General features: G+C 37.6%; 3 protein-coding genes across 3 annotated transcripts; 1 reads left to right on the top strand and 2 right to left on the bottom strand.

Annotated features, from left to right (window-relative positions):
• Window positions 1-3149: 3149 nt before the first annotated feature.
• LOC110937056 lies at window positions 3150-4051 on the bottom strand. Its single transcript, XM_022179464.2, has 3 exons — window positions 3929-4051; window positions 3689-3838; window positions 3150-3445 (listed from the first exon to the last, which is right to left on the bottom strand). The coding sequence occupies exons 1-3, from the start codon at window positions 4006-4008 to the stop codon at window positions 3364-3366; spliced, it is 312 nt and encodes a 103-aa protein (XP_022035156.1). The 5' UTR covers window positions 4009-4051; the 3' UTR covers window positions 3150-3363.
• An 11694-nt stretch (window positions 4052-15745) lies between these two features.
• LOC110937058 (protein DEHYDRATION-INDUCED 19 homolog 4) lies at window positions 15746-19796 on the top strand. The gene is made up of 5 exons (XM_022179465.2): window positions 15746-17681; window positions 17751-17899; window positions 18043-18120; window positions 18934-19184; window positions 19514-19796. The coding sequence occupies exons 1-5, from the start codon at window positions 17621-17623 to the stop codon at window positions 19632-19634; spliced, it is 660 nt and encodes a 219-aa protein (XP_022035157.1). The 5' UTR covers window positions 15746-17620; the 3' UTR covers window positions 19635-19796.
• A 246-nt stretch (window positions 19797-20042) lies between these two features.
• Window positions 20043-22487, bottom strand: LOC110933807. Its single transcript, XM_022177012.1, has 5 exons — window positions 22443-22487; window positions 22144-22340; window positions 21079-21277; window positions 20842-20983; window positions 20043-20287 (listed from the first exon to the last, which is right to left on the bottom strand). Exons 1-5 carry the CDS (start codon window positions 22485-22487, stop codon window positions 20043-20045), a joined length of 828 nt encoding a protein of 275 aa, XP_022032704.1.
• Window positions 22488-25007: the final 2520 nt, after the last annotated feature.

The raw sequence follows: 25007 nt of genomic DNA on the forward strand, positions 1-25007 counted from the left end.
ACCAAAGCAAGAGGAAGCCTGATGAACATAAGGATAGGTTAGCCTCTCCATTTGTTCAACTGAGCTCTTGAACACATCAGGAGCATCTGGGCGAAATAAGGGAGACTTTTCCAGAGCATGCCCAGCTTCATGCAGTTTGTAACCAGCAACGAGACCTTGGTGTTTTCCCAAGTTTAGCAACTTTGTATATACATCACCAAGAGCAGAATTAAACTCAGTAGAGTGAAGCAGGTAAGTGACAACCTGTTGAAAGCCCTGCTCAATCAACCACTGGTTATCGCTAGTTGCACGAGATATCGAAGCCTTCAAACTCTCTTTCTCTTCATCAAAGGCTTTCTGGGCAACAGACAAAGCCTCCCTGTCCGCCTTTAGCTTCAACCGATCAGCCTCGAAGCTCTTCTTAAAATCAGTCATTTCAATCTCATGCTGCCTGGACAAGCCTTCAACCTTCTTAGACCAAGCTTCCTCCTTCTCAGCAAAGCTGCTTATCTCCTTTCTCATCGACGCCATCGAAGACTTCATCTTATCTTTCTTTTTGGATAAGTCTTCATACTCTCGCATCCTTTGGCGAAAACGAGCAACCCCCTGAGGAAGCATAGCTGCAAGGTTGCAAGTACTAAGAATCATCCGGGACAGCATCACATCATCATCCATCTCGGAGATAGTCTTGTGAACCGAAGGAGGAGCAATATGACTTAAGGCCTCTTCACAGACAGCAGCATCTTTAAAGCTATCATCAACCTTTACCGACCAGCTTGGCACATAAACTGCATCAGGATTCAACCCTTCAACGTCCATACTCGAAGAACCTTGAACAGGTGTAGCAGCAACCTTTCTGGTTGAATCCTTTTTGCCATGAACAACTAACTTCCTCTCCCTTTCAGAACCCGCCTCAACACCTTGGTCCTCAGACTCTTCAACATCATCACTCAACTCCACCGGTTCAGTAGAGGTGGATTGAGGAGCGGCTTTCAAATGACGAGTAGATCGCCGAGTCGAAGTCTTGGGGGCAAGAGGCTTAGAGAAACCTTTAACATTCGCCACACTAACATACCCACCACCTTCAAACCTTTGCTCGGTACCTTTAACCACAACATTTTCATCAGGAACAACAGGAACATCCCCAAAAACCACGTCCGAAGTGTCATCACTTTTGATGAAATCCAAGGCAGACATAACTGCAAGCAACAAACAGATAAAACATGAGACAAAAATTAGAAAGATAAAAGGAAAGAGAAAACAAAAATGCATACCCGTGCCATCTCTCATCAGAACCGGATCCCGGTCAGCTTTTTCCCACAACTTACTAACCCCTAATAAAACCAGCAAATGCTCAGGAAAGGGACGAACCCTCGCAGGCATTTACGAATAGATTTTAGAAAAGCATCATTTAAATCAGATTCAAGGGGTTCCGGTTCATTGAGAACAGCATCCGGGTGACGCCATACATTTTTAAACGGAACAATAGTGTCTGAAACCCAGAAAAAACGATTCTTCCAAGTTCCAAGTGTGGTAACCATAGATGAAATAAGGCCAGAATCAACCTTAGATGCTTTAAAAGTAAACCAATCGCCATTCTTGGCCAATCGGAAAAAACGACGGAATAACAATAAGGAAGGATCATATCCGAGGGCACGGCACAAAACCTCGAAATGTAAAACCCTAGCCATGCCCTTCGGATGAATCTGACCAAAGGAAACCCGGTAATACTCTAACAAATTCAAAACAAACAGAGAAAACGGATAGCGAAGGTTTGAAAATTCAAAGTGACGACAATAAAGGGCGATGAAACCAGTTGGGCATTTATCAATCGAAGCATCACACGCAGGAGCCGTAGGTGTAAACTCAATCCCAATGCCATATTCCTTACAAAACAATTCTACTTCCTCTTGGGTTAACCGGGAAAAGGATCTTGCTAAATCCTTAAGGGCACCCATTTTTGCAAGGAAACTATGAAAAAGTAAAGCAAAAGAGAACAACACTAACCTTGAAAGAAAAGAGGAAGACTTGCAGAAAATTACTTGGATGCAAAAATGAAACGGCAATTAAGAAAAGTATAAAACAAGTTAATATGGGGGCAAAAACGTAAATAATAACTTCTGCAAAACCGCCACCCTATCAACTGCCATACATCAATCAAATCAACTGTCAGTCATTTAAAATTCAAATTCAAAATATTAACTACCTTCAGCCTTTCAAGCCATCAAGCAACGAACCCTTGAAACCTTCAAGCGATAAAACACATGCATAAAAGTCAGAAGTCTTTGAGCATATTACCCAAAAACCTCTGACTTGGGGGCTGATGACGGGGGTAGCCCAAGACTAAATAAAGTGACTAAATATGCAAATGCTTAAATGGTTAAACGGTTCAAGGGTTAAAAAGCTGTAAGATGGGAAAAGCGAGGAGGAAACAGTGGCCAGTCACATCCGGAGCTCGCTTCACCAACCCTCGGCCGCAAAAGCAGAGCAGGTCTGCACAATACACGCTATTACCCAGGGGTCAAAAGCCTTCAACCCCAAAAGGGGAAACCCTCCACTGCAAGCAGGATTACTAGTCTAATACATGCCACTTTGGGAGATGTCTTCCCTTATAAAATGACACTTCATTTACTCCAGAAAACATCCCCTGATCAGTTCAGATTCTCTAATCTCTGGTCATTCGTGTGGAGGACTTGCTTACGTACAAGTCACTCCTTTTCACATCCACCACACACATTCCGTTTGCTCTCACTTCTGGATCTGAGAACATCTCAGAGAAAGAATATTCAGCAAACAACAACTACGAACTAGTAAACCTCCTTCCACGTCTTGCAAACGTGGGGGGACCCCGCGACCTGCGTTAGGCAAGGTTGAACCCTTCAACCTTTTTGCCTAACCAACTCAGCTACTATCTTTGGTCTCGTGTTTGTTGCATCAACAAATACATATCTCTAAGAATAAAATCATTACAAGGTGACTCACTAGTTTTTTACCCGTGTCGCGCGTTGCGGCGACAACCTAGCGTTTCCAGCTTCGTTACATGTACGCGGTAGAGTGATGACATTAATGTATACATGACATATACACCAAAGCGGTCCACTTCGTGGTGTCGGCTCGTTAATCGTAATTTTGCCATTAATAATTTATACAGCCTAAATCAATCCCCCAAATATATAAAACAGAGTACCATTGTAAGTTTCCTGAATTAAGTAGTAACAAACTACAAAGAAATTATGTGAATAATAGTACTTTGGTCTTCTTCTTCAATCGTATCAAGGGACATGTATGTATGTGTTGAAGAAATATACCTACCAACCAGCTTCAATGAGATTGAGATGGTCACCGAAAGAACCAGAATTGACCCACATTTGTGACAGACTAAACTCAAATCGATCTGTCACCTCTGGATTCCACACATTTATGCTTGGCTTTTACTCCTAGTATTGCTCTCCACTTATATAACCAACTGCATATTGTTCATTAGTGACAATATTTATATTTTTAGCAACGAATCTTTGGTTTATGTAAACAAAACTAAAGAATATCATTACTTGAATATTAATTATAAAAATTATTATGTTTCCAAAAATAATATTATGGTCTACGAAGTTAAATACTCTTAAACGAAATTAAAATCATAAGCTATAACTTGTATAATTGTATATAGTTATTTATTTTATCATTGATTTTTTAAATAGAACAAATTTACCTCATGACCACCATTAGAACAATCTTGTTCGGTTGTTCTTCTGATCGGAATTGTTCCCTACGGGCAGTATTCGCTGGATAAGCTTCATAGTTGATACATTTTCGACTGCATCCCTGGATGATGATGTCTGTATGGTCACTTTGGTGGGTCCTAATATTTATTCAAAAGTAATAACAAAATAAATATAAAGAAGAAAAATAATGAACTTTGTAAATCGTAAAGAAGTAAAAGTAAACCCACCAACGACGTTGTTCCTTTCTGCACCGGGTGGTCAAAAGTTGGCTGGTGACGAACCATGACACAATCCAGTATGTCCCCATATAGGCTCTGTGTCAAGTTATTTCAAAATTTATAATTAAAGATGTTGGGGAATTTCGGTTTTCCGGACGATCAGAGAGGCGTGTAATCACTCTCAGATCAAATTATTTCGGTGGTTCACCCGAATAATTCAATCGGATACAACTCTGATTTCGAGAATAGAACCAGTGTATGTTTCTGTGTGCGAATTTTTTTTTTGAACCAGAGAAAATTGTGATCAAAAACTGAATACGAAATTGAGAGTTTGGGGTGTAACTGCCCAATGGCAGTTAATCCAATTTTTTGGACAAAACTGCCATTTAACTGCCATTTTCAAAACTTTCGAAAATGTGGCAAAATTCAGAAAAATAAAATTTCTGTCACATTTTTATTAAAGCAATTTAATAAAAATAAAATTTTTCCAAGCTGACCTGGCAGCTCGACCCCAGCCAGGGGCTCTGCCCCTTGGACCCCGCCAGGGGCTGCCGCCCCTTGGACCCTGCTCCCAGGGGCGCTGCCCCCGGACCCCCGCCAAGGGGCGCTGCCCCCTTGGAACCCCCGTAGAGTACGGGCTCCGCCCGTACACTTCAAATAATAATAACTCAAACAAGCGTGCACTCCCGCACCTCCTAACTTGCTCGATGTGTATTATTATTCGCTTTGATCACCAAGTCAATCCCCGATTACACTAAAATATCTAACATTCCTCCCCCATTTTAGCGTAATCCTTGATTAACTTATACAAATTCACAACAAATCAAACTTATGCATAAATGAAATATCGCGACGATTGAATTTCACATTAGTATATTACACATTCCAAATATTCGAATATAGGGGTGTCGCTAAGGATTGAACCCTTTCTATTCAGTGAATACATGAAGATAATATACACACAAGTTTACATACTCTAATGTTCTTTCTTGACACTATTTTTTACTAGCCTGTGTCCCATCCTTCAATGAACATATCAAAGCCAAGTCCTAGCTTCTTGAAGCGGCTAAACTTCATGCTCATATAGGTAGCTCTTTATTCTTGCACCTGCATATGCAATTTTTCAAAGAACTATTAAGAAGAGAACCTTCAACCTCCTTTAACTTGCAGGTCTGAACACATACCTTGGGATGATGCTACTAATGTGTTCCAATTTCTAGATGTTAAGCTTTCCACATTGAATTCAGCACCTAACGTCATATTAGGTGGGAATTGGGTATCTTAACACGAGAAATCTCAGGTGGACTTTAATCCCATCCCTACAGCCGCCTTGTGCACAAGATCTCTACATAACTCTTTGGTTAAGTGGTCGGCTAAATTCTGTTGAGTTCTCACAAACTCCACCGATATCACCCCTTGCGTGATGAGCTCACGAATCATGCTGTGTCTAACACCTAAGTGTCTAGACTTCCCATTATACACTTGGCTATATGCCTTAGCCAAGGTAGCAGCACTATCACATCTAATAGATATTGGTGATATAGGTTTGGGCCACAATGGAATCTCATAAATCAAGTTTCTTAGCCACTCAGCTTCTTTGCCAGCTGCGGCTAATGCAACAAACTCAGACTCCATTGTCGAATCAGTTATGCAAGTCTGTTTTTTAGATGCCCAAGATATGGCACCTCCTCCGAGCAGAAAAGTCCATCCACTCGTGGAAGAATGATCTTCCTTGTTTTTAATCCAGCTTGCATCCGAATAACCTTCTAAAACCGAAGGAAATCCAGTATAGGTCAAACCATATTTCATGGTTCCTTTCAAGTACCTAAATACTCGATTCATTGCTTGCCAATGACTTGCACCTGGATTGCTAGTATACCTACTAAGCTTTCCAACAGCATAAGCTATATCCGGTCTAGTGCTAATCATGGCATACATGAGGGATCCAATGGCCCTTGAATATTCAAGTTGGCTTACAGCTACACCTTCATTAGGTGAGAGTTTAAAAGCAGGATCCATTGGAGTGCTAACTGGAGAACTATCATGAAAATTGAACTTTTTCAATATCTTCTCAATATAATGAGATTGAGAGATAGATATGCCATTGTTCTCCCGTTTGATCCTTATACCAAGGATCACTTCCGCCTCCCCCAAGTCTTTCATATCAAAACAAGATGACAAGAATTTCTTTGTTTTATCAACTTGATCCTGGTCAGTACCGAAGATCAACATGTCATCTACATATAGACAAATTATGACTCCTTTCCTAGAATCATCAAATTTGCTATATACACACTTGTCTGCTTGGTTTAATACAAAACCATTAGACAAAACCACTTCATCAAACTTTTGATGCCACTGTTTTGGTGCTTGCTTTAAGCCATATAATGACTTAACTAGCTTACACACCTTATGCTCATTGCCAGGCATAACAAAACCCTCTGGTTGTTTCATATATATCTCCTCATCCAAATCACCATTCAGGAAAGCAGTTTTCACATCCATTTGGTGAATTACAAGATTGTGTATTGCAGCCAAGGCAACCAACAATCTAATAGTGGATATTCTTGCTACAGGAGCATATGTATCAAAGTAGTCAATTCCTTCCTTTTGTCTAAAGCCTTGGATAACCAATCGGGCTTTAAACTTTTCAATTGAACCATCTACTTTCATCTTCTTCTTGAAGATCCATTTACAACCAAGTGGTTTACACCCAGGGGGCAGATCAGACAGTTTCCAAGTGTTATTCTGCATAATAGAGTCCATCTCATCATTTATAGCTTCTTTCCAGAAAGCTACATCTCGAGATGCCATGGCTTCACTATAGGTTTTAGGATCTTCCTCAATATTGAAGCAATATTGATATTGAATTTTAATTTCATCTCTAGATCCTTCAACCAAATATAGCTGAAAATCATCACCAAATGATTTAGCTTTTCTTGCTCTACCACTCCTCCTAAGTTCTGGAGGAGTATCAATCACTTGATCAGCCACGTGAGAGTTACTAGAGCTTGGAACCATGTCTCTAGGCCTAGGCATTGAAGAGAATCTATTCTCATCATACTCTGCATTTCTTGCCTCAATAACCGTATGCACTGACACGTAGTCATTTGGTTCTATAACATAGAACCTGTGAGCAAATGAATGCTCCGCATACCCAATGAAAATGCAGTCTATACCTCTTTCCCCTATGTTCCTTATTTTAGGATCAGTGAGCCTCACCACGGCTCTACAACCCCAAACTCTCAACTTATGCAGCTCAGGTGGTTTTCTATACCAAAGCTCATGAGGGGTGGTCTTGTTCCTTTTATTTGGAACCCTATTTAGTAAATAGCAGGCTGTCAACATAGCCTCACCCCAAAAGCCCTCACTTAGGCCCGAATAGGACAACATGGTATTGACCATTTCCTTTAAAGTCCTATTTTTCCTTTCCGCCACACCATTTTGTTCCGGTGTGTATGGAGCTGTGGTATGGTGTATTATTCCAGTAGATTGGAAATACACCGGATCAAAGTACTCACCACCTCTGTCCGTATGTAGGGTTTTGATCAACCCACTCCGATGAAGCTCTACTTCTTGTTTATAAATCTTAAACTTTTCAAGAGCTTCATCCTTAGCATGCAACAAATATACGTAACAAAATCTAGTAGAATCATCTATAAATGTTACTACATATTTTTTATTACCTAAAGATGGTGTAGCATGAAAATCACATAGATCGCTATGTATCAAATCTAACACTTTAGTTTCCCTATGAACATGTTGCATGAAAGGCTTTTTGGTTATCTTATTCAACTTGCAAACATGGCATTTATCATTGTTTATGTTAATAGGCGGAATTAAACTCATTTTAGACATTTCTTTAACTCTTTTATAATGTACATGTCCTAGTCTAGCATGCCATAATTCCGATTCAGTCAAGTTGTGTCTACTAGTTGAAGCTATGCAGTTTGCATTACTAGTTGAAGGTACATCATTAACATTACTAGTTGAAGCAACACAAACAGATTCATTCATAAACGAGACATCAACATTTAACATAAACATACCATTACATAGATAACCAAAACCAACAAAGGTACCATGTCTTGACAAGATATACTTGTCACTTTCCAATACTTGTTTGTACCCACAATTATTCAACACAATGCCACTTAACAGATTCTTTCGAATCCCGGGCGCATACAAAACATTGTTCAAAAGTAAAGTTTTCCCAGAAGTAAACACAAGATTAACAGTTCCTATTCCCTTGATTGGTTCAGTTGCAACATTCCCCATCTTTATGATAGACCCGTCTTCGATTGGTTGAAAGTCTTTAAACCAACGAAGATCCTTGCATACATGACTTGTTGCACCCGAATCAACCCACCAAGCAATGTCATCATCCTGCACATAAAATGCCTCAGAAATTAGTGACACATAATTCTGAACCGAATTATTAAATTGTACTAAATTCTGACCTTGCTTGCCCGGGTCCTTGGACCCGCTAGAACCAGCCTCTTGCTTGTCCTTTGAACCAGACTTCTTGTTTTTCTTCATCAACTTACAGTCCTTCTTAAAGTGACCCACCTTACCACATTTCCAGCAAGGGTAATTCGGCTTTTTGTTTGAACCCGAATTGTTGTTTCCTTGAAACTTGCGTTTCCCTTTGAACTTACTGTTTCCTTTGGATGATTCACCTGTTTCAACCATGTTCACAGAACTTGATCCAGCCCGTTTCTTTTCATCATTGACCAACACATTTTCCTGTGCCCTCAAGCCTTCTTCGATTCTGAAGTGGCTTCCAAGTTCAACCAAAGTTAACTCTCCTTTCTGATGTTTCAGATTATGTTTAACATCTCTCCAGGAAGGAGGTAACTTGTCAATGATACTCGAAACAGAGATGGATTCATCCATCTTCATATCATGTTGGGCAAACTGCCCCAGAATTCGTAGCAATTCATGATATTGTTCCATCACAGGCCGTTCATCAACCATTTTGTAATTATTAAAATTACTCACAAGAAACTTCTTACTAGAAGAATCTTCTGCCATGTATTTGGCTTCCAACGTGTCCCACAGTAACTTTGCAGTTTCAACATTTTGATAAACATCAAATAAGGGATCAGACATACCGTTCAGGATGTGGCCAAGACAGATATAATTGTCGTTCTCCCACTTCGACCTCTTCCTGATTTGCTCCAGATTTCCCTCCTCCTGTATCTCCGGGATTGGAGTAGTCAACACGTACACAACCTTCAACGAACTCAGAAGAAAATGCATCTTCTTCTGCCATCTTCGGAAGTCCACACCTTCGAACTTCTCCAGTTTGTTCTCCTTGATTATCATATCCTTCATCGATCCGCTTGCCATCTTCACAGAAATTAATTTGATCTTTGTTGGGGAATTTCGGTTTTCCGGACGATCAGAGAGGCGTGTAATCACTCTCAGATCAAATTATTTCGGTGGTTCACCCGAATAATTCAATCGGATACAACTCTGATTTCGAGAATAGAACCAGTGTATGTTTCTGTGTGCGAATTTTTTTTTTGAACCAGAGAAAATTGTGATCAAAAACTGAATACGAAATTGAGAGTTTGGGGTGTAACTGCCCAATGGCAGTTAATCCAATTTTTTGGACAAAACTGCCATTTAACTGCCATTTTCAAAACTTTCGAAAATGTGGCAAAATTCAGAAAAATAAAATTTCTGTCACATTTTTATTAAAGCAATTTAATAAAAATAAAATTTTTCCAAGCTGACCTGGCAGCTCGACCCCAGCCAGGGGCTCTGCCCCTTGGACCCCGCCAGGGGCTGCCGCCCCTTGGACCCTGCTCCCAGGGGCGCTGCCCCCGGACCCCCGCCAAGGGGCGCTGCCCCCTTGGAACCCCCGTAGAGTACGGGCTCCGCCCGTACACTTCAAATAATAATAACTCAAACAAGCGTGCACTCCCGCACCTCCTAACTTGCTCGATGTGTATTATTATTCGCTTTGATCACCAAGTCAATCCCCGATTACACTAAAATATCTAACAAAAGATCACCGATCATACGTATGTAGGCCCATCGGAGCCCGACCGCCATGTTGTAATTCGCCGCATCACCAGCATTAACCCCCTATTGACACTAATTCCCCATAGGCCGCTGGCTGTTTGGTAGCACCAAAAGAAATTGGTAAATACATTCAAGAAGTTGCAAACATTTAAATAATAAACTGGGGACTTCCATTTTGACCCGTTTCACATCTAGGTATGCTCTTAATTTTATATTTAACTAATTGGAGAACTCAAATAAACTAATTTTCAAGTAAATGGGTCGAAATCAACATCTCTAGTTAACACTTAAGTATGCGTAGAAGTACTATATGGATCACATCTAGGTATGCTCTTAAGTTATATATTTGACTCATCTGAGAACTCGAATCAACCTATTTTCAAGTAAATGGGTCAAAATCAACATTTCTAGTTAACACTCAAGTATTTGTAGAAGTACTATATGGAAAACATCTAAATGCTTTTATTGATTCCAAAACAGTGAAATGTGATTTACATGAGATCTAGGATTTGGTGTAAAGCACGAAGGCAGTGTGCATTTTCTTGACTTTGATAAGCTTAAATATACAAAAATTAAAATAAAAAAATAAATAAATTGACACCTATTATAAAATACTAATATGCTAAAGATTAACTTACCATGGTGTCATAGAACTTGAGATAGAAATGTTACTTAGGCCATGTGTAGTCATAAAGCCCCTTGTGGGGCGTTATGTGACACGTGTCGTGCCACGTCACACGGGGGCTTTATGGGGCGTTATATCACTAGAGTCCGTAGTCATAAAGCCCCTACCCATCATTACCTAATTATTAATTTTCAATTTTATTAATTAATTATTAAAACCCTTAATAATTTTTGATTGGTCAAACAATTAAATCATTCTCACATCACGCCGCGAAAAGGATAGCGCCGCCCCCCATTTTCACCCCCATAGCGCCGCCCGTCGCGGTGTGCGGGGCGCTATGGGGCGCTATAACCCAAAAAAAGCCCTTGTTCGCGCTCCACTACATATGCTCTTAGGGATGGACAATTTGATCTCAAGAATTTCTGCAACTGCAGCACTCAACTTTTTGTTTACATCATGAAATTATAGCCTCCATTTGCTACATCAGAATACAGATAAGGTCGTCATAACCCTAAACATCGTTGCTAATGAGGATGCGTCTTTGAACCCTAACCGTCGTTGTTACCAAGCAACGGAGGACGGCGGACGGGGATTTGACGGCATATGCGGCGGAGGACGGTGGTGGTCATGTTGACGGTGACACAAATATATCGACTGTAATTTCCTCAAATTGATAATATGTATTCCTTCAATCATTCTCAGTTTATTAACCTACAAAATTAATAAATAATTCACAAACACTCATACGATTCCAGAGAACCTGTAACCTAATAAATCATATCGATTTGAGCAAATTGCAAGCATCAGTGTGTGTGTGTGTGTGTGAATAGAGAGAGAGAGAATAGAAACGAACTTCCGAAGGTGTCGTTGGCCATACAGAGAAACGTGAGAGAATCAGATCTGAGAATATGGAAGATGTATCGATCTTGAGAGAAACATAATCTAGATTCAACCTCCGCAGGCAACTTCTCGAGAATCCGGCGAGCAACTGCTCCAGTGTTACCGGATGTGTGGTGTGTGGTTTAGTGAAGGCGCAGACGTGAGCGATTGATTGAAGGTTTAGCACGTGTGTGTGGAAGACAATGGCACAACAGTAAGACCATGTGTAGTGGGGCATTATGGGACATTATGGGGGCATTATAATAAAAAAAAACGCCCACTCTTCCATTACATAGGGCATTATGGGGCATTATGGGGGAAAAAAATTGCTTGGGCATTATAATTAAAACGCCATTTTGCACTTGTTGGAGGTTTGACTTGGGTTGACCCACCAATGAGAAATCACTTTGTTTTTTTTTTTTTAAGGATTGAAAGGGGCATTATCCCCACTACACCACTTTATGCTATAATGCCCCATGCTGACTGGGTTGCCACGTGTCGGATAATGCCCCATGGTGGAGGCATTATAACAAGTTACCACTACACATGGTCTAATTGCACAACAATAATTACAACATTTCTTAGGGGCAGTTTGTAATTTGGTGACACATTTCTTAGGGGCAGGTATGTCATTTGATAGGGTCACCGATCTTTGTATTTAAGACTATATAAATTTGTCAACATACTCAACAACCCGAACCTCCAAACCCATTCCCCAAATTCACGAACAAGCAAGGGCCCCACCACCTCCCATACCATGGTGATCTATTATGTATGGTGAACTTGACTTTAGGGGATATGTTGTATGTTGAATACAGAATACCACACTTCTCATTTTCCAATTTACAAACAACAAACTACTTTACTCTCTTCCTCCTTTCTACTTACGACCAAGCAAGGCAGCCACTCAACCATTTTCTTTTTTTCAATCACCCAAAAATCATACTAAAAACCTACAAAGTGTTGAGTTGTTAGAAGCTTTAGGAGTAAATTTGGAGCTACACCTCAACATCTAACCTTCATCCATCCACTTTTAAGGAGTTTTTAGCTTGGTATGGTTCTCAACTTTACTAGTTAAAAATCTTGTTTAAATGTTTGATTTTACAAGTATGGGTTCACCAAGGAGATGTTAATCTATGTTTTTTTCTTTTTAAAAAAAAACTAAAGAAAACCTTTGTTAAAAAATGAAAATATGAAGTGTATATGTATGTGGGGGTGGCCGGAGATATGTATATGTGTTGTAGGAGGTTTTGTTTTGTGATTTTATATGATATGAACCTAACTTTGTCTATATTATATGTTAGACATATATATGTGTATATATAGAGAGAGACCAAACCCTTGTCACCCAACACATGCTAAATCTAGTTTGCTTATATAATCTAAAAGTTAAACTAAAAAGATTATATCTTGCTATTTTCATACATGTATGAGCGTATACATGTTAATCCTTGGAATTAATAACTCAAGTCTTTGTCCATATACATATCACAAAACATATTCACACTTGTTATAGCCAACGTATATAAGTTTTTTTTTTGTATATATACATATGAAGATAATCCAAGATTTGATGCTATATTTAATTATTTACTCGCTTACAAAATGTTCATAAACTTGTGGTTCTGGATACACACACATCTTTGTGGATATATACACGTGGACATCAAGTTGTTTCAAAGGAGTAGCATATGGCTTTTGTCAAATATATTTTTATCTGGTGTATACATGTGTGTATATATATAGATGATCCTAAAGTGTGTTATTAGAACCAACCCCCTTAATATAACCTACGTAGACAAATTTGGTTCTTTCATGATGAGGAGAAATATATTTATATCTTTCTATAAGTCAAATGACATTTAAGTCAAGTTAGTGAAACTTATATATTTTTGGTGAATTATAATTATATATTATAAAAAAACGGTCTTAAATATACTAGCATAATTACCAGGAGTATTTATTCCACTATATATATATATTTGTTGTAATATATATAAATACTTGGGAATTCTCGGATAACCACCCACCAACGCGTCGTAAGAATTAAACACTTTTATTTAAAAAGGTTAACATCTCGTTGTCTAAACAAGTTTGGTGAACGACTTGTTAGGTAGACACCTACATAAACCTAGTGTCTTATTGAATTAGGACACGTGTAGGTCGGGAATTATTTTGGACATTTGGTTTTGCTAGCATACGCACGGAACGCCATTTGTGAGTCTTCATGGCCCCTTTTACTTATTTAAATGTTTATTTAAATCGGGGGAAATTCATGCTTGGTTACGGGGTATGGTAGTGGGAATGAAATCCATCTTTGTCTCTTTTGTGCGCATAAGTTGGTCGGTTTTAGAGCTCGGAAGTCCTCGTGTTATTGTTTCTTTAGTAACCATTAGTCGTGGTAATGACCGCGGAACAGTCGAATAGATCTATTTGGTTTAACGAGCCCCGCTCCTGGTCGGTTGTGACCCAGTGGGAGTGCAATTGTGTCCAATTATTCTTAGACATCATCATGGTGCACGATGTGGCGAGGCATCATCGTTATGGTTTGGTTACGGGCTTATGTCGGCACATGTATCACGGTTTTTGCAAGACCATGATTTGACTTTCGTGATTTCATTAACTACGCATACTAATTTTTTTTTATCAAATGAGTTTAAGTTTCATTTGTGTCATTTAAACCTATGAACTCACCAACATTATGTTGACATTTTAAGCATGATTTTCAGGTATCTGATTTTTTATGATAATAGTCTATACATGTCCGAGATGTTTACATTAACGTTTTTACTATAGTAAGAGGAATGTCTTGTCACAAGTCGGCGATTGTATTAGATGGCCTCTATGTCAAATGATAGAATAAGGTCTTGAGTATATTTTAACTCTTCTTAACTTTGTTTAAATGTCACATCACCTATATTACTATACTTTACTTCAAGGAAATGGTTTAATCCTATTAAATTCATCTACCCAAATTTTTAGTGGTTCTGGTTTAAAAAAGAAAAAAATAATTAATTCAATATTTTAACATCTGGTTAACATGTTAACAAATAAACCAGTTAATACCCCTTAACACAAGTAGGGAGTTGTTTGCAATACTAGTTAACATGCCATGTCACCGTTAACAACTCAAATGTTAGAGTACACCCATAGCCTAAGACTGTGTGAGGCTTGTGTTTGGGCCTTGAGTTGACATGTGGCGGAAATGAGCTCCACCAGGCCACCCGAAAAAAAGTAGGGTGTGATAGTGGCATGAATTGGAGGTTTGGGTTGACATGTGATTTTTTTTTTAATATTTTGACATTTACAAAATAAAACACACCACTAATTTAATTCAAATAAAAAAGTTACATAAAGTCCTAATTATTATTAATATATATTAATTTTACTAATCAAATGAACAGTAATTTTATTCTATTATAATAATATAATAATACTAACTATTACTATTTTCTTTACTTTCTCAGTTGGATAAGATTGGTGTCAACCAATACTGATATCGAAAATACAGGTAAGGTCCGGTTCATTATCGGTACATGAAGGTAAAAACAGGCACTAGCCTGATACAGAAAACGACAAAAGTCGGTACCGGATTGAGTTTGAAAATCTTTTAGTTCGGGAAATTCGGTACTGCTACACGGTACCATTTGCTCATCCCTGATCACGGGTGCCGTACAAACAACAACGGTATCGTACAACTTTTTCTTGTTGATTTTCTTCAACTTTTAATGATTTCTTTTTTTAGTTTCAGGGGTAGGGATAAGCTCGGTGGAAACCGATACCGAAAATACCGGTTACGGTACCGGCATACGAAGGAAAAATCGGTAGCGAACGGTACTACGCTAAAAGTCGGTACCGAATTGCTACTTAGGATCCTTCGGTTTGGGAAATTCGGTACCGGTACCCAGTATTATTTGCTCATCTCTGACCACGGGTTTCATACGAACAACATCATTAATATACAACTTTTTGGTTGATTTTCTTTCGATTATTTTTTACTGTTTTTTACATTTTCTTTTTATTCTTGTTAGTGGTTCCGCGTGCAATGCGCTCGTAGTGATTTCAAAACACATGTAAACACAAACTAAATAACAAAAGAAGTTCGCCGCAACGCGGCTAGGGTGATAAACCTAGTAAATTAAAAAAAACAACTGAATAGATCCTAAAAACTTAAAAATAACAACTTAATAAATCCTAATAAAATAAAAAAAAATTCATAATAAATTCTAAAAAAAGAATTACAAAGTACGATAACTATTAAAATGGGGAACCCAACGAAACTCTGGGTTTCCATCGTGCCTGTACTCGATTTTGGCGATCTCCACTTGATAGTCGTAGCTTTAGGTCGCCCGCAGGCACACAATCGAAACATGCTTTAAACCGATCCAGGTGCGGTTTTAGCTCCCGCCACTTATGTTGACACGCGTTCAAGTTTTGACGCGCGTTTCCAACATATTGTTGGTATTCCTAAAACGCTCGTGTCCAGTAGGTGGTTTGACCACGGCGTAGCGTTCGTTGTGCGCCAACTATTGATATCACTAGCGCTAGCTCCTCCTCCTCGGTCCAGTTAACCATTTTTGGTTTTTGGGTTGGTTTTGGATGAGGATTTGTGTTTGAAGAAAGTAGGTGTAAAAAATTGGGGGTTTGGGGTGAGTATTTATAGGTAAAAATTAGTAAAAATTTTTAAAAATTTGATTTACATAGCAGTTCCCGCCATGGCCCACGGCTAGCCCAAACGGCTATGGGTAACGGTCATATTTTGCTAGCCAATCCCAGCCATCCACATTATCTAGCTAATCCGCACCACGCCAGGCTTTATAGCCACGCCAGAGGGGCAACGCCACTACCCTGGCTGGCCCGCCGTGGCTAAAGCGGTGTTGATTTGATTTCCACGCCCCAAATCCAAGCCCACACCCCATGATGTAAGTAGAACCTTTTCTTCCTATCAACACAACACACTACCACTTAATACCATGCTAGTGAATTTAGTGTTTGGGTTGATCATGTCTTAAATCCATGAACGCCTATGTCGTATGTCACATGCCCATACGAGGGTTGGTAAACGCTGACCTCAATTCTTAAAAGCAGAAAATATTCACTTTACACTAGAGTAGGGGTGTGCATGGATGGGTTTGAATTGGTTTTGGCTTAAACCTATAACCTTAACTGCTATGTCGGTTAATGGATAACTATAATCATAACCATAACCAACCGGTTATGACAGTTATGATTAATCGGTTTTGATGGTTGGGGCGGTTGTGGGTGGTTAACCATGTATTTAGCCTAGCTAAAAATAGCTTAATTTTTTTAAGATGGAATAAATTGTTATTCATATTTGTATATATATTAGTATATTACATAGTATTAAAAAATACATATCCGAATATTCAAATAAAGTGATGTGATATATTCCATAAATTCAAATAAACATTCAAGCAAAACCGCAAAACGATATGAAATAACCCGTAAATACTAAAAATCTTCAATAAAAAGCATCAAATATTTTTAAAAAATGGTGAAAAGTCTCAAATCCTACAAAGATTTATTATATGTCGGTTCGATCCAGTTATGGTGGGTATGGAAACATTAATAACCGTAACCGACCCGCTACTTTCGGTTTTCAAAAAAACTATTAACTAACCCACCGGTTTTTGATATGGTTCGGTTTTTTCGGTTCGGTTTTATCGGTTAATTCGGTTATGATTCGGTTAATTCGGTTTTTTGCACACCCCTACACTAGAGGCACACAAAAACTAGCTTTGTGCTCAACCCTCTACCACCAAAATAATCGGTCTGAGCCACGTCCAACACGACGGTTTAGAAACACTTTAGGATTCCAAACCTAAAATCAATTCATAAAACGAGACGAACCAGTTTTTCCCAAACCACTTTAAGCCCATGATGAAAGAGACCGGGTCGATTTACAAACCGAACCGGTTTGTGCCTATACCGTGTTTTTACACCTCAACTTTACACTATGGGCCAACCCAAAAGAAGCATCCTTGTGGTCGTTGAGAAATAATATAGAAATTACGCGGGAGCCCCTGGGAAACGTTACCTTCCATATTCCCCTTTTTCATCTCTCAAACTTATAATAACCCTAATAACCCACTCTCAATCCATTCATCAACACAACACCTACTGATTTCCATCACTTAATCATCATGAGGAATTCAATCAACGACGATGATTCTTTCAGCTCCCGATTCTTGAACCATCTTCCAGGTCAGTCCCTATATTCCAATCGATCGTTGTGTGTAGTTGTTAATTTTCTGATGATTTGTGGTTGATTAGTTGGTAGTTACATTGATCTGGAGGATAGTGAAGATGAGGAAGAGGAATCGAATTTGGAAATGGTGTGTCCGTATTGCTCAGAGGGGTTTGATGCCCTAGGGTTGTGTGTTCATCTTGAGGATCAACATCCACTTGAAATTAAGTTGGGGGTTAGTGGTTTTCTTACCTTTAATTTTGTTATTTGATTGTTGACAGTTTTAATTTTAATAATAGATTACTGTTTTGTGATGAAATGGTTACTTTTACTTTTAGGGTTTTGAAATTTGAATCCTTTATTTGTTATATCTTGCAGGTGTGTCCTCTTTGTGCTAGTAATCTTGGGAAGAACATGATTTCCCACTTGATTATTCAACATCAAGGTGTTCTTAAAATATCCTTTTTTTAAATAATCTACATGTTTCTTATAGTGATGATCATATTGTTATCTCTTGCTTTATCGGTCTTTATATCAATTAAAATATGTTAAAATTATATGATGATGATGATGATGATATCTGTTCTTGTGTGATTTTATATAACTCGGAACGTGAGTCACTAAATGCATTTTAGTTGAGGGTAACAAGAAAGAGTCACTAAATGCTTCTACCAAGCACAATGTTCTGCCTTTTAAGAACATTTACCATATTTGGCAATTGGCATGATAATTAAAATCATATCCCTAGATAATGATTTTCTTTTAATAGGAGATTGTTAGGAGAAGGAAATTTAAAAATTCGTGTGATTTACGATAGAAAACATGGTAAAAAGAGATTGCTCAAATCCTGCAAATTGGAAATAACTTAAAACCGACCGTCCTAATGGTCAATACGTATCAGAAGTTGCATGTTTTTTTTGCGTGATTCTGTTTCTAATGTTTCATACATGATTTGGCTAATTGTACTACTAGTTTTATGTCAGTAAATAAGAGTGCAAAACCCACGAAGAATCTTTAACACGTAACCAGATTTTTTTCTTTTACTTGAATTAAATGGTGTCATTCATGCAATAAATAAGGTTTAAATCACTAGTGAAAAGTCTTAGTCTTGTTGATGATCCGGTTTTCCATTTTTTGGTTTTGGACGATTGCACATTCCTGGAGGGTGAATAATGGTCATCCTTTACTTTGGAACTGAACCTTTTGGGTTAGTTATAATGTTATATGGACTATTGGGTCAATGTTAAATTCTTTAACTAAATAGATCAAGGTCTTTGCAAGAGGAAGCTCCATGACGATGATTCGTTTTCTATAGTATCACTATTAAGGAAGAAACTGCAAGAACATTCACGCACTCGTCAAAAGGAATCAGCTTCTGTAACATCTTCTACCAATTCTGCAACTGATCCATTGCTGTTCTCATTTGTCAATAATTCACCTCAAAGTCTTGAACCCCAAGCCGATTCTTCTGCCGAGTCAAGCTCATCAAAGATCCTTTCTAAGTATGAGCTATCAGAAAGGTACAAGCTTTTTTTTTTACTTATATTTTGATATCTTGTTGAGTCAATTAGGGTAGCCTCTAATGGATCAACTAAAAAAGTACATAAAAGGTAAACAAACCCTATACTGATTCTATATGCATACAACCTCCTAAACATACTTGTTCAGTGATTTTGGTTGTCTGTAATAAATTCGTTTCCGCTGTAATAAATTCATTTGTCAACCCAACCTAAACCGTGGTGTGTTAATTTGTAATAAACGTGACCTTGTTTAAATCGTACCCATTTTGACACATCTTACACTATACTGGTAGTATGTAAATCTAATGTTACTTTTTATTGGCTTGCAGTAACAGCGACGGTGGCATCCCGACTGGTTTTTTATCAAGCAAAGACCATGAAGAGAAAGCTCTGAAATCTGACTTCATGCAGACTATGTTATTATCCACCATTTTCACTGACAATTTGTAACAAAACAATCAAAACATGTAGGGACTGAGTCTAGTTCATGTTGTTATCCCACACAATGTAACCAGTTAGATCATAATATTTTGGCAGATAAGTTGTCTATGACGAACGGAAACAGCGTATTCTAATTATTTGTTACTGCTGTAAAAAGTAGCTTCATGATTTTGTTACCAATTTATCACATAAACTACAATATTTCAAACAAAAAGGTGCATGCAGACTGGCAAAAAAGTTATAACATCAAGAGATCATTTAAGTCTATGCAAATGTTGTATATTGACCATTATTTGAAGGTCAAAAAATCCATTGAACCATGCGGTTCCGGTGCATAAAGTTAAACAATTATTTGTAACTAGTTTATTACTTATTGGAAAGAGATTTGAAGTCAGATTGATGTACTTCATTTGACGGTTAATGACGTCTAAGGAAGAACTGGTAATCTGGGAGATGAGCCCGCAAATTTGTGAGCCACTTGTTAGCTGCTTCGAAAAGGTCGTTTTCTTTCTTGCGCTCTTGGGGGTCACACGGAGATATTATTGAACCTTTTAGCTTGTAGGAAGCCAGTCCAATTACTGGTAAACGAATCTTTGAAGAAAGAGCTAGTGTTCCGTTAACCCCATCAGCATTCTTGCTTGAAAACTCTGACCCGCTGTAGCCTGTATGAGCATCATATACAAAATGTTATAGCTCATGAGAAATCAGTCATCTGTATGTATGTGAGATATATGTGTGTGTGTATATATATATATATATATTGAGAGAGAGATGCAAGTACTTCCAGGCTGAGTTGACAAGGGATGTAATGTCAGAAAAGAAGCTTCCAGATCTTTTAGCGTTGGGCCCACAGGTATTCTATAGATTGGATACCTGCAATCAAGCCAGTCGAATATGAGATCACTATCCGAAAATGGCATTGCTTAAACACTAATCCATTTACTTATAAATGATTCATTTTAGATTATGCTCTATATCTAATCGTTTAAGTGCGTAAATTAGTTATAAAAAAGAAAATAAACAAACAAATGTACCAAATATAATCCCACTCATAGCATAGCTATTTGTAGGGTCTGGGGGATTATATAAAGAAAATAAAAAAGCTTAAAAATACAGTGGTAAGATTAGGGAAATAGATCCATGAAATCAACTACACGAATCATTAAATTGTGGATATGAAGTGTTTCATGTAAACCCAACTTGTTTTGACGCATACCAAAAATTACCCGCCCACGGCCCACCCATTTTGCCACCTCTAAGAAAGAACTATACCAAGCAACGGATATCCAGCTTGAAGGAGATAGATCACAGCTCCTGAACTGGCTCAGCTCAGGAAATTGGGATACAAGAACGGAAGCCTAAGATAAAGAAAGTGAGCATAAGTTTCGGCGTAAAAAAGTCAGCAGCGCATTAATAACAAAATATAAGTTTTATCACCCAAAGAGTATATAACCTTGTCAGATAAAGTCTTCCGAGTATATGGCTGCTCTCGTTCCATAAACTCAAAGGCAAGCTTGCCACGTGAACCACAAGCTTCAGTTTTAGTGTCCCACGACATGACCTGTTTTAGCTTTTGGTGGTTCAAGTTCAGTGCATCAAATGACCGTTCCAAAACAGAACTCGTCCCCTGGTCTGGTTCTTTAGCCGGGCACCTGATAGAATTTGGATAATAAATATTGTTCTTAGAAACAAATCATACATTCATCATGAATGTATAATTGACTAATTTCTGCTTCAGGAATCATTATGAAATGGATTTAATAGGTCAAATCGCTAACACGAAAAGGTTAATACATATATATGGTATACAAAGATATCAACAGAGATTTTAGCTAAATTAATTATCTGTTTATCCCAGCCTATTTTACTTACTACATTTCAGACAAGTTGTCCTGAGCAAGATCATATCATTCATAACAAGCAAAAACATCTCATTTCCCACAAGTTAACGCTTTTCACCTAAAACGACGTATAAATACAAGTATGTAACAACCTTAACAAATATGCATGATGCATACCACGAAACCTGACAAAACTTGTCACTGTCTTACGCCATAAGATGATATTATAAAGTTACAAATCACTAGAGTTTATCATAAATTAGTATCTCCCTCTTGTTTCCAACTAAAGCTTCATGAGCTTTTAATTATAAAATTTTCAAATAGGCAAATGACCACGTTATATTTATAGTTCTTGTATTGTTTCGCTTATTTTTCAAGAAACGACAAATACCACATTAAATACAAGCTACGGCACCTCACGAACCCTAACTCCACATATACATAATTTTCTGTTTATTATTCCTTTAAAGCGATCGGTTAACCAATAAGGAAGTGAATTCAATGAGCATATAATAATCTAATAAAAGGTGTACATGCTTAAAACAAAGAAACCGATAATATACCAATGAATTTATATGGTATGACACTTGTAGAAATAATTAACATGGATCATTGCAACCACTGATCTGCACTAATCAAATAACAAGAGCAAAGAAAACAGAAAAAGAAACACTCACCCGACTTTTTCAGGGTCAACGTAGAGCTGCATACCCGATAAGAAGGGAACATAATACTGCGTAGTTGGTATACCAGACAACAAGAATGGCACTCCAACTCCATAAGCACTCCATTCTTGGAAGCTTTCCCACAGATCCCCAATGCAATAATATGGGTTCATGTCACCTTCCCCACTTACACGTCCTGTCGAATCCACCTGTAAGTGCAGCCCGTTACAAAGTTTAGCTAGCATAATATTATTTAACAAACCAAACAAAGTCCTTGTATTTAAAAATCACGATCCAAGAGCGTCACATACGCGAGACATTGCTCTATGTACAGCCACAATCTGCATCTCTCTCATTTCTTTTACATATCAGTCTTTTAATCAAGTAAACCATTTATTTGACCAACTTTGACCCACATGTACAAGCTTGTGTTACTTATAATTTCATATGTAAAGTTATATGCTTATTTGACTTGATATGCATCTGTTCTAATGAGTCCAATTGACATAAAAAAAAAAAAAAAAAAAAAAAGAAAAAAAAGATTAAGTTAACACATAAGAATCCACATTAGGGTAAATTACTAAATCAGCCCTTTTTCCCTACACACATTTACATATAAACAAATTATTTAGGTACAATTGAATTCCTTAAAGCAGCTCAAATAGCATAAAGTAAAAAATCCAAATTACAAAAAAAAAAAAAGAACTATAATTCAAATTATAACAAATTTAAATCATTTAATTCAAAACTAAAAAAAAATAAAAAATAGGGTTACTTGCTAGTTGCTACTACAAAATTCAAATTCAACAATACCTCAGACGGTCTCCGGGCGGGAACGACCGGGGTGACGGACTCCAGAAAACTATCCAAGTTACTCATATTATTCGGAGGCCCCGAAGACGAAGAAGAAGCGGAAGAAGCCAAAACCGGAGGTATCGACAATGCAGCATCGAAACCAGCAGAAACAGTTTGCTTCTCAACATCTGCCACTGTCATCTTTTCAACCTGGTGGTGAAGAATTTGTTGTCCACGTAACTGAGGCTGCATAACCACCTGATTAACATGTGGGTTGGAAGCCGCATAACTACCGCTTCGATCACCCATTTCGCTTCGCGAAACAGCAAATCTTCTCAAACCAGACATTGTTACAAGTTACAAGTTACAATTTGCTAGTTACGATTGAATTTGGTGAGTTGTAACTTAATCTATCTGTGTGTGTACACAGTAGAAACTGATTAGCACAACTGACGTAAAGATGAAGAAATTTCTAGGGTTTATAAGAGGTTTTTGATTAAAGATTGCAGAAGAAAGAACTGTAATATTTCATGGATTGGAGAGGAGACTGAGAGAGACACGGAAACGGGTGTTTTTACTTTTATGTTGGCAAGTTTAGGTTAATGACGAATTTACCCCTGCTGTTGTGAACTGGGTGTGGTGTTATACTGTTATTACAAGTGTCCCTAGCAATGGTATTTTTGTCTTTTTACAAGGAAATGTAAGAAAAAACATTATTTATGTTAATGTGTTAAGTGTTGTTGTAACGTAAATGACTATATAATATTATGTTGGATATAGATTTAATGTGAATGTAATCTTCTTGACCATAATTAATTTTCAATAAAGGTTAAATTGTGTTTTTGTTTTATATTTTATTGTATCATATTACTGTATATTGTATCATATTACAATATATTACATGATGATATTGTATTACATTACACTACGGTGCATTTAAAAAAATTAAATAAGTTGGTGATGTTATAAAAATTAGCTAGACATAACATCAAATTGGTTATTATATCTAGGAAATTGATATATATATATATATATATATATATATATATATATATATATATATATATATATATATATATATATATATATATATATATATATATATATATATAGGGAGGGGCTCATGCGAGAACCACCCTTATTGTGAGAACCTTGAGAACCAATGTGAACACAACCTAAAATAGCTAAAAAAGCCTAAAAAAACCTAACCCCCACCCCGCCCCCCCCCCCTCAAAAAAACCTAAACCCCCCCACCCCCCTCCCCCCCCCCCCAAAAAAAAAAAAAACCTAACCCCCCCCCCCAAGCTAAATGCTAAAAAAAACCTAACCCCACCCCCCCCCCTCCAAAAAAAAAAACCTAACCCCCCCCCAAGCTAAATGCTAAAAAAAACCTAACCCCACCCCCCCCCCCAAAAAAAAAAAAAAACCTAACCCCCCCCCAAGCTAAATGCTAAAAAAAACCTAACCCCACCCCCCCCCCCCTCAAGCTAAAATGCTAAAAACTAAACCCCCAAAAAATCTAAAAAAAATCTAAAAAATTTTTTTTGAAATTTTTAATATTTTTTATGTTAAAATCGCTACTTTTAGAAGCCAAAAAAAAAATTTTTAATTTTTTTTTTGCTTCGAAAAGTAGCGATATTTTTATAAAAAATTAAAAAAAAAAATTTGTGTGATTTTTAGCTATTTTTAGGCATTTTTGGTGTGTTCACATTGGTTCTCGCGGTTCTCACAATAAGAGGTGGTTCTCGCATGATCTTCTCCCTATATATATATATATATATATATATATATATATATATATATAGGAAGGTTAATGCACATTACGGCTTAACGTACATCACGTACGACAGGTAATTACGCACGTTCATTTTAAAATCACGCACGTTATAACTCAAAAATCCAAAATCACGCATGTTGAAACACAATAATCACGCATATAGAAAACATTAATCACGCATGTTATAGAACAAATCACGCACGTTGTTGTACGTGATGTACATTAAGCTGTAATGTACAATATATTTTCTCTCTCTCTCTCTATATATATATATATAATGTGATGTTCATTGGGGAACCCAAAA

Source organism: Helianthus annuus, chromosome 4, assembly GCF_002127325.2.
Source record: "Helianthus annuus cultivar XRQ/B chromosome 4, HanXRQr2.0-SUNRISE, whole genome shotgun sequence".
In the NCBI taxonomy this organism is placed as follows: domain Eukaryota; kingdom Viridiplantae; phylum Streptophyta; class Magnoliopsida; order Asterales; family Asteraceae; genus Helianthus; species Helianthus annuus.

What these genes read in the sequence shown, in the direction of transcription:
- LOC110937056 (XM_022179464.2), bottom strand. Translation starts at nt 4,008, where the DNA reads ATGGGGACATACTGGATTGTGTCATGGTTCGTCACCAGCCAACTTTTG. An exon ending in AGAAAGGAACAACGTCGTTG is followed by an intron (nt 3,839 to 3,928) that starts GTGGGTTTACTT and finishes AATAAATATTAG; the next exon opens with GACCCACCAAAGTGACCATA. An exon ending in GTTCTAATGGTGGTCATGAG is followed by an intron (nt 3,446 to 3,688) that starts GTAAATTTGTTC and finishes AACAATATGCAG; the next exon opens with TTGGTTATATAAGTGGAGAG.
- LOC110933807 (XM_022177012.1), bottom strand. Translation starts at nt 22,487, where the DNA reads ATGAGAGAGATGCAGATTGTGGCTGTACATAGAGCAATGTCTCGC. An exon ending in TACATAGAGCAATGTCTCGC is followed by an intron (nt 22,341 to 22,442) that starts GTATGTGACGCT and finishes CTGCACTTACAG; the next exon opens with GTGGATTCGACAGGACGTGT. An exon ending in GTTGACCCTGAAAAAGTCGG is followed by an intron (nt 21,278 to 22,143) that starts GTGAGTGTTTCT and finishes AAATTCTATCAG; the next exon opens with GTGCCCGGCTAAAGAACCAG.
- LOC110937058 (XM_022179465.2), top strand. Translation starts at nt 17,621, where the DNA reads ATGAGGAATTCAATCAACGACGATGATTCTTTCAGCTCCCGATTCTTG. An exon ending in CACTTGAAATTAAGTTGGGG is followed by an intron (nt 17,900 to 18,042) that starts GTTAGTGGTTTT and finishes TATATCTTGCAG; the next exon opens with GTGTGTCCTCTTTGTGCTAG. An exon ending in AAGTATGAGCTATCAGAAAG is followed by an intron (nt 19,185 to 19,513) that starts GTACAAGCTTTT and finishes ATTGGCTTGCAG; the next exon opens with TAACAGCGACGGTGGCATCC.